The sequence below is a fragment of the Chanos chanos genome, chromosome 6 (assembly GCF_902362185.1).
Source record: "Chanos chanos chromosome 6, fChaCha1.1, whole genome shotgun sequence".
Classification (NCBI taxonomy): Eukaryota; Metazoa; Chordata; class Actinopteri; order Gonorynchiformes; family Chanidae; genus Chanos; species Chanos chanos.
In genome coordinates, this window is record NC_044500.1 from 37777058 (window position 1) to 37787057 (window position 10000).

The following is a 10000-nucleotide window of genomic DNA, read 5'->3' on the forward strand; positions in this document are numbered from 1 at the left end:
CATTGCACAGAATTTGATCAATGATCTACTGAGCAGTGAAAAAAGTTTCATGGTGAGATGATTCATCCTTCCCCCTTTTTATAATTTAGTGGACAATTGTATGTACGACACACTGTATTAAAAATCTGTAGCTCTGAGAGTGTTTGTTTCCCCTGGGGAAAGACTCTAGCAGTTCTCTTATGCAGTGAGCTACGTTCTTCTGGTTTTTCAAATTTTCTCTAGCACGGTTAGAGGTCCACTCACTGCTTCAGAGGCAAAGGTAAATGCAAATAAAAACAATGCCATTCAGAATGAACGTGTTCATCCAGCGGTAAAGCAGACTTATGCTGATGGGAGGAGTCTCTTCCAGGGTGACGTTGCCCAGTCCACCAGATGGGAGTGGTCACTGAACGGTTTGAATAGCGTGACAATGCACACCATGTACCACAGCCGTTTCTTTCACCATATCTGAAGCCAACTGAACACTTATGGGAGACGCTACTTCTACCCCCATCAACCAAACATAATGGAATTTTTTGTTGAGGAAACCCCACAAGATATTGGAGTAGCTGTTTCTTTCACCATATCTGAAGCCAACTGAACACTTATGGGAGACGCTGCTTCTACCCCCATCAACCAAACATAATGGAATTTCTTGTTGAAGAATCCGCATAAGATATTGGTGGAGTCTATGCCAGGGCACACTAAAGCTCCTTTGGCTACTTGTGGTGGCCCAAAGCCATACTAAGTCTCTAACTATACTACTGGCCACAAAGTCCCTCTGTATACGTTTATGTCGACTGTTATGCTCTCCCAGTGAGAGAATTTCTCAACAACATATTTTTGTGGACGACAGATTAGACATAGATCTGATTTGGTCTGGACTTGAAGTCCAGCTTTAACAACATGCAATAATTTACTTTAGGGTACTGTGGAAGGGAAAATTTCTCTACTCTGGCTAACAGTGGTTAAGGACTGGGAGACAGCTATCAGAGAACGCTTTAATGACATCCAGCCGTCGACATGGAGCAAGATGAACATGGAAAAAAAATATAATTTGTGCAGATAACGGAAGGGGAACTTACAAACACTTTCTTGTAAAATTAAACAGCAAGCATAGGGACTTTATGTGTATGCTAATGACATTTCAAACCTCATATCAACAGTGCAAATATGATTTAACATTTATACTCTATTAGTATAACACAAGGCAGTTGTCCACTGTTAAATATTACAACAGCCATTACCATAACATCAGCCTTAAGATTAATCCTGACTAAAACGCTAAGCCAATCTCCAAATGAAACTTTACCCTCCCTACTCACCTCATCCAGTCTGCGGTCGGTGCCCAAAGCCAGGACATTGTTGAACTCCCGCTCCAGAATCTGCCTGGCCTGAGAAACAGGAGATAGGGATTTGATGTAACAAGTACAGTAAAGAGGCTCTGAAAATTGGCCTGGAACTGGCAAATGAATGAGTGACGCCCTTTAACTCAGCATGTTACAGCAAAACAATATCATCAGTCCACAGGTTCTAGGATTGCTAGTTTACTGACATATTTAGTCTGTTTGTAATAGTAATCAGTTTCATTGTCTGTGACTTTAGACAGTCTTTGTCTTTAAAGGTAAGGGTCCTAGATGGAGGTAAGTAGATAAGTTCTTTGTGTGTGTGAGTGTATGTGTGTGTGTTCACACGCATGTTTATGTCTGTGATTGTGTGTTTATGTGCTGCCTGTCGCACCTGTGTGTTCTGCATAGGAATCTGCAGGATCAAGGCCAGACTGCTGTAATCAAAAGTCTCGTCTAGGGCTATGAGAGCTCCGTGAACGCCACTCTCCAGCAGGTTATTACTGTACTCCTTCAGGCCAATAGTCTGCACCCACTGAATCACCTGATCATTGGTCCATACCAGAGCGTCTGCAAAGCCACAAAACACACAGAGCATGACTTCAATTTCAGTTCTAGCCCAAATGTTTCAGCTCAGATGTCATAATAATATAAGAGAATTTCATCCAGAAAAAAAAGTGCATATTCACAGTGGTAGACATTCTAACAGCTCATTAAACCCTTAAAAGAGCTTATCATTGTTCCAAGGGATAAACATCCCCAGCATACATGAACAAGAATGAAGAATCGTGCAGCTTCAGTGCCATTACAACAATTACAACTTGACACACACACAGCCACATTCTGACTGATCGCTGAACACAGCTGGGTACTAAGATTCTCCTGTCAAGTACTGTGTGTTTGTGTGTGTGTGTCTCTGTTTAAGGCTGGAGGAGGGGAGAAAGATTATAAAAGGCTACGACAGCTGTGTCAAGTTCATGTGGCATGCTCAAGTTCACCAGGGTGCCGATTCTTTAAATGGATTTGACACCATACAGCTCAGCTGTTGACCTTACTCGATCTAGCTTAAATGAAGCAGTTCCCTCTTTTAACCACTAGATGTCCCTACCTCTTCAGAGAAAGGACGTTCCATTTGCCACTATACTACAATGGAGGCACTGTGGACTAACAGTAAAACTCACTGACATAATAAATATAAATGAACTCTAAATATACCATGTGACCATGATTTCACCTTTGATGTCATGTTGGCACTCTTCTCTCCTGCGCTCCAGTTCTTTCCTGTCATAATTGAGTCTTTTCAAGCACATGATCCCATACTGTAAACTGGCCCTGTTTACATTCAAAAACAAAACACAGACACATTGTTCTAATTCACACTTCCACATATCATTCAAATGAAAAATATCACAAGTGCTAAGCACATTCTCAATTGATAGCATAGCGTTTACCTGACTATTCAAAAATCTACTTCAAAAATGTATTTCTCATCTATCACTATAGCCTATATGACATAGTTCTATGCTAGAGCTGTAGACAGTGCAATGATAGACCATTCAGTGTAAGCACAGAGTCAAATGGAGGATAATTATAAGGTGAGATGACTAAATAGCTCATGCTTTGCTAAGCTGCTGGCCTTGCTCACCGATGGAAGCTGTCAACCATTTTGAGATGTGTTCGCAGATCCTTCTTAGTGAGGTGGTCCAACATGCGGGCGTCTACCAGACACTCCATGAAGTAGCTGCGGTACTGGGGCAGGCCAAGGCTGGGCAGCCACTCATTCCCTATCCATTCATGGTTCATATCTCCATATGCCAGTGTCTGTGCAGAATGGAGATAGGTCAAAGCTCTTCCTATCTGTCTTATTCTTCTGTCTCAATCTCTTTACTTAAAGAAATCCACAGTATTACAAGGCATTACACAAGACAAACTACCTCTTAATTAAAGACCTTATTTACAGTGAGACTAATCCCTTTAGCCAATTCCCAATGATATCCCCATCCTGTTTATCAAGGCCGGTTAAGAAAAACCTAAGATAAACAGACTCAATTTGTGTGGTAATCATTAGAGACGACACATTAGAGAGTAGACAACAAGTTTAGTGTACTTTTTTTATGTGCATTCTATGCTACTATCTAAGACACAGTCTGGGTATCTACGGAAGGAGGGTTCTGAAAGATGGTGGTGGTCTTTGTGTAGAAGCAGTAGGCCTTTTTGGTGATTTTTTGACAGCTAGAGAAGACATTGAGAAACCCTATCTCTCTCTTTCCATTCTCTCTCTCTCTCTCTCTCTCTCTCTCACCTGAGCCCAGCTGCCCTCCTCACTTTCCTGTCAGTCAGTCCCAGTGTGACAGCATATTAGTGCACAAAGGAGAGAAGGTTAGTGTTCAGCTCACACACAGCAGAGTCTCTTTAGCTCAACGTATTGCTAGCCATCACTCAAAGCACATGAAACGCATAGCAGCAGCCACAAAAAAGACTAATGTTAGGCCTCTCCTTGACCAGAAAGGAAAGACTTAAAGGCGTTAGTCTTCGAAAATACTAAAAAAAAAAAAATGCAAATAGTTGTGTCTAAAATAGAGTTAAAACACTCAAAGTAGATATAGCCTCTTGAAAAAAATACTAGCAATTCAGCTTAATCATACAAACGCAACAAACAAACAAACACATTCACGCACATGGACCAAAAACAAACAACCCCCCCCCCCCCAAAAAAACAAAAAAAAACTCAACCAGAGCCATGCAGAGATCCAGTGCAGTGATGTTGGTTAGAGGGCTGAGTTTGGGGTGGGGGGCAGAGGAAGTGTGGCATATGCATGGCACGGCAGGGGCAGGGGTGTCACCCATATGGACTAACCGCTTTGGTAGAGGTTGCCATGTTCTCCATCTCTTCGTGAGTCACCCACACATTTCCGGACGACTGCACAGAGAGGGAGCGCACACACACACGCGCACGCACGCACACGCGAACACACAGACAAACCATCGGTCACGTATAGTGTATTTAGTGGTGGTACAAGAGGGAGTGTGACAGGCTCTATATCAAGAAACAGTTCCTGGAAGTGAACATTTTTTAATTTGCATTTTGTGTTGCTTAAAGCTATGCATCATAAAGAGATCTAATCAGGATACATCTCAGTAAGCCCAAAAAGCTAAAACAAGGGCATTCGCAAACAGAGAAAAATTACAGCATCACGGAGAGTTGTACATGGCTCAATAAGACAGCTTAATTCAATAAAGAACGCAAACATAGTTAATCAAATGTACCAGTGAGGGAGAGTGAAAGGTGAGGGGAAACTCCATGAGAAAGATGCAGTTTTACTATGCGTGTAGACCCGCAGTCAGCAATGTCGTTTCACTTGTGACAGTTATAATATGGCTAAATAATTTCTTTCAGAAATTTTCTCTGGAGTTGTCTGTGAGGTAGCTTTTGTGAGGAGGGGGAAAGGGCATCTGTGAACGCAAACGGGTCCGGGTCCGGGTCCGGGTCCGGGACAATGTTCTTACTGTGCGTGAGGTGAGTGGAGCCGAGGGACTGGTGAGCGACACCATCTCCTGAATGGCCAGTCTGAGTTTCAGCCGATGCAGAGGGTTACTGATGCCAATCTCCCTTTGAATCTCTGTGTCTGATAAGGCCGACATGATAGCACCGCTCTTGACGTTGGCACGGCAGGCTGCCACGTACCAGGCTGGCATGCCCACCCACAGCTGGGAAATGTCACAGAGCATATCATCAACGGGAAAAAAAAAAAAAAAGAAATCCTATTATCATCAGTAGCAATGTGAGTCATCATTATCATCACTATAATTACCATCATCTTCATCAACATGATCACTATCATTATAATCATCTTCATAATTAGTCTCTTTCTCCTCCTCCTTCTCCTCATTAACAGTAGGAAACTCAGTGAGATGTGTGATGTACCTCCAGCCAGGAGACGACGGTAGGCCCGTCCCACTGGGCAAAAGGCAGACCTTTCCTCCTGGCGTCCTCCAGCAGCTCATGTCTTACAGAGGAAGGACAGTGAGAGAGAGAGAGAGAGAGGACACAGATCTGTGTGTAGTCTGTCTGTGCACATAACGTAAAAACTGAATCGCCTGCTCATTCACTCTCTATCATGTTTACGTAGTCATATCAAGATTGTGTCTCAGTCGAGTTCCATTTATGCCCCAGCTCTTCTTTTCAAATAACTTTTTTCATTTTAATAGTCATGGTTTATTAGGTATTTTCATTCTGTATTTGGTTTCAGTTGCCAGATAAGATTTACAAGTGAGAAAAGTTTTCAAACCTATATTATAGTTCATGTTGTGATATAAGTGAGGCTATAACATGTTATACAAATATATAATACTGAGACACAATTAAAAACACAGAATTAAGCTGCACTTCTTGCCTTGTACATTGGGATATGAACACTTTGGCCTCTTATGATTGACAGCTACAGATTATGACAGATATTGTTTATGCCACCCAGCTCAGGTCATGTGTGTGGGGTTAGGTTAACTCAGACACACACACACACACTCCCCAATTATACCTCTAGTTAGATACAGAGAGAGAGAGAGAGAGAGAGAGAGAGAGAGAGAGAGAAAGAGAGAGAGACATGGAGGGACACACTTCTTTTTCATCCTGCGATCTTTCTCCGCCTGAGTGCCCAGTTTGCCCAGGGTCATGGTGTCTCCAATGCTCATCTCAAAATCTACAATTCCAGAACAACACACAACATGTAGACCCAAGGACGTTAGAGAAAGCAATCATTTACTTAATCGCCAACAGCCATAATGCCGCTTTAAGCAGACAATCATTTTACGGCCAAATGGTCCTCATATCATATGGACAAAGGTGTGGGAGGGACTGTGGTAGAACCTGGAATGACAGGAGGTGTCATCTGTCCGTCCTTGCCCATTGGCTGATCCAGACGCCCCTTCTCCTTCTTGCCAAAGAGACGGCCAATGGAGGACTTGATGCCCTTCTTTTTGTTGCCCCTGAACAATAGGACGTTACATGGCCGTTACCTTCATTGGACTATATTGGTATTATTGCTACTCAGAGCTGGGCTATCTCTACAGAGATTTTCACATTCTTGTTCCTGAATACACATTAATGGTAATACCACTGTAATCATCCTGGACAATTACCTAATACTTACTCCTGTAAATCTCTAAAGACATCATTGGCAAAACTGTGTCTTGTTAGACATGACGGATCTTTTCTTGTCTGATGTCTAATAACTTCAATCCATCTTCATCTCTTAATTGGCAAAACTCTCTTGATTCTTATTACCGATCTGTCTGTTTTTTCATGTGCAAATTTCATGTACCAACAGGGGCAGCAGTAATTTCTAGAATCAATTTTATACAAAAGTTCTGAATTTTAATATTTTGTAGGATGCTCTTGGACCTCTTTCGGGGCTAATCAGAGGATAGGTTTATTACTGTGGGCAGTGGAGAAGAGCAGGATGACTTCCTCTTTCCTCCACTTCATCCTATCATTGATAATGATGTCCTGTCATTATATCAGGAGAGTGTCAAAAGGCAAGAGTCTACTTTTAAAGAGGCTGGCTGATGACAAGGGATACCCTCTAAAAAAGCTTAGATAAGTAACCACAGGCAATAATTATCCTTTAGAGTGATTTGCTGTGGGAAAAAAGGCCTCTAGATAAGGTGAAATTACCTTGAGGAAAAAGACAATGCAGCCACACAAAGCTCGGATGCCTCTACACCCTGTTACTGTGCGCGATACATTAATATACCATTAATATCTAAAAGCTATGCTCTTCACTGGATGTCGACGGTTCCATCGATCACTTCTGAATTATTACCTATTTATTACTGCTTCTGTTTTAGATCAGTCGTTAGTGGACGTAGGGTTGGTGGTGAGAAATGTATAATGAAATGTTTAGTGTTTACCGAGGGCTGCGGAGGCGCCTCTTCATGAATCAGAGCAAAAAACGCTGATGTGTTAGACGACAGATATTAGAGATAAAGACTCAAGTCATTTTTCATTTATGTGAGCGACTGTGTGGCAGCAGATCATAGGCAAAAAAAAAAAAAAAGAATGAATGTATGTATGAAAATAAGAAGGAGTGGCAGTTAGCAGCTCCCCCCCCCCCCCCCCCCAAGGGCGCAGAATATTAAATTAATTGACAGAGTTCCAAGAAGATCAATCACGGGGAAAAAGGGCATTAGCGAAGGGCATGCCGGGAAACCGGGCCGGGGGGGGGAGGGGGCGCGTGAAAGTTAAGTAAGGTGTACGTATGCGTGTGTGCGTTTACCCTCGTCCATCCTCAAGGCTGCCCGTCAGCTGGGCAAAGCCCATTTGCTCCAGACGTAGGCTACGCGGAGAGGAGGGAGGTGAGGTTTCACATTTGATGGTGGCTTTGTCCTCGCGAGCCTCTACTGGAGACTGGGCCACAGTAAACACATGTCAATATCCCACACTTTTTTCAATATGAACTGAGCCAATAATGCTAAATTATACCCTTACACCTGAGAAACACACATTCATCACTTCGGTGTTCATTAAACAAAATGCCAGCCCCAAACCTTCACCTCAGCCAACCATCCCACCCCACTCTCTGCAAATGGCTGTTACATATTTAATCGTCAGAAATACATTGAAGGTTTCCAACTTTAGTCTAAGATAAGTAATAGAAACTTACTATGACTTTCCTGCGGTGTTTTCTTAAATCGCTAGGCTGGTAAGCATTACGGAGAGACAAAGAAGAGATGCAAGCAACAGAGCAGACAGGCGATTAAATATTCCATTTACATATTCCACAGAGAAGTGCATTAAATCGAATGCTTAGGCAGAACTTACACTCTGTCATAATTCAAGGGATAAAAGAGAGCAAGCTGTGTGAAAACTAAAGGAGAAAGGCAGAAACGCATGCGTCCTCAAACAAAATGAAAGAACGGAAATGAGCATGAAAGTACGACCTGAGAACTTCAAACTTTAATCTTTAAAAAAAAAGAGTTGGAGAGTTCCACGGTTCATTCGCAGAGAGCTACGTCACAGTTTTCAGTGATGACCGTTCTAGATCAGGATACCAGAGTTGGGATTAGATCAGGTAAATGCCATGCAGTCAGACGCTAATTGGCATGCCAGGGTTTATAATATAAGAAATTAATAGACATGGTCAAACAATTCAAGCATGTATGTTTAGAAGAGAAAACACAGTGAGGTCATAACAATGCATGTGTTTGTATGGAGTTGTTGGAGGTTCCGTCTCACCAACGTCATGATTCCCAGCTCATGAGCAGCAGTCCGAGAGGCAAACTTGGGTGTGGAGCGTCCGCTGACAGGAGGAGAGGAGCTGGCCAGGGAGAGGGCGGTGACGGAGGTGGGGATGGAGGAACGAGGTCTGAGGGTGACGTTAAGGCCGTCCATGCTGCCACTATTCACCCGGCTCTCGATCTCATCCGCCCGCAACTCCGCCGACTCCTTCTCAACCTGGATCATCCTAAGCGGAATTAACACAGACGGAACATCACAGTCACTGCTCTCGGAAGACAGTTTTTTTTTTTTTTTTTTGCAGACTCCTTCAGAAACACTGAATAGATCTGAGTCCCTGGAAAGTCTCCAGATGGTTATGGAGGAAAAGGAGAGAAGCCAAGTTGTCCTAACACACCCTGCCTGAGGGCCTGGAGTGTTATTAGATACTTAAGGGTCAAGATAGATGTTTATTTTTACCCTGTCTGTTGTAGAAGCCACTTCGCTATGAAAAGTGTGCTTCACAGTATCACAGGATTTGTGCGGTGAGTAAATACATACGTATCATTCTCCAACACCAACAAAGTACAAATACACCAGAACTGAAAGCAATGTAACGGTAGAAGGGAACTTGTGAGCTTGAGATGGACACATTCTGAGCTAGTAAACCTGTTTCAACAGTTGGAAAAGTATTTACAACATTTGATGTATCAGGGTTGTATCCATTCTCCCCTCACCTGATCTCCTCGTTGATAGCGTCCAGTTGCTCTTGCAGCATGAGGGCCAGCGTCTGAGCGTCTGAGTGACCGCTGGGGGACAGCATGTCGGCCGAGCTGAAGATGGTCTCTCGGTCATCGTCGTCCAGGTCTGACAGCTCAGGGTCGCTTTCCATCAGATGGGAGCGACTGGCCCTCAGACTGGGTGGTTGAGATCTTTCCCAATCCTGCTCCACCATCGGTTGTATCTGTAGTACGGGCCACAGACACACACACACACACACACGTACACACACACGCGCACACACGGATACGAACAAACATGTGGGACAGATATTCATTCACAAAGACGCCGAACACCATGCTGAGAGAGACATAAATAAACAATAAGGCACAAACCATGCTTAAAAATGTCAGTTCTTATGTGATTCATTAAACAGGTGAATAAGATTAGCACTGTGTGATTATATATTACTAAAGAGGGCTTTTGTGCCAAAGAACGTCTGAAAATAACACATGACATAAGTAACTTACAGTTAACATCATGTCCAACGAAGCAAAAGTTAATAAAAAAGAGCAAGAGAAAGATATCTGAGATTGAGTGAACCACTCAGCCAACGAACACAAGGACAGTAGAATAAGACTCGCTTGAGTGAGACCATGAGTTAAGGGAATCATTTGAAATGTTGGTTATAGATTGCAGGCAGCATAAACATATGAACAGTGTTTAAACACATTTTGTGGTT

The 10000-nt window shown here is 42.9% G+C and overlaps 1 protein-coding gene across 1 annotated transcript in view; it reads right to left on the reverse strand.

The window, feature by feature from the left end:
* Window positions 1-10000, reverse strand: part of ppfia4 (PTPRF interacting protein alpha 4) — a 64696-nt gene that overhangs the window by 1661 nt on the left and 53035 nt on the right. Inside the window, 14 exon segments of the mRNA XM_030776129.1 lie at window positions 1305-1373; window positions 1720-1895; window positions 2560-2657; window positions 2971-3146; window positions 3628-3654; window positions 4183-4245; window positions 4833-5033; window positions 5251-5332; window positions 5944-6025; window positions 6193-6389; window positions 7601-7731; window positions 7988-8023; window positions 8560-8788; window positions 9276-9502. Of these exon segments, the coding sequence (XP_030631989.1) occupies window positions 1305-1373; window positions 1720-1895; window positions 2560-2657; window positions 2971-3146; window positions 3628-3654; window positions 4183-4245; window positions 4833-5033; window positions 5251-5332; window positions 5944-6025; window positions 6193-6389; window positions 7601-7731; window positions 7988-8023; window positions 8560-8788; window positions 9276-9502 (1794 nt within the window).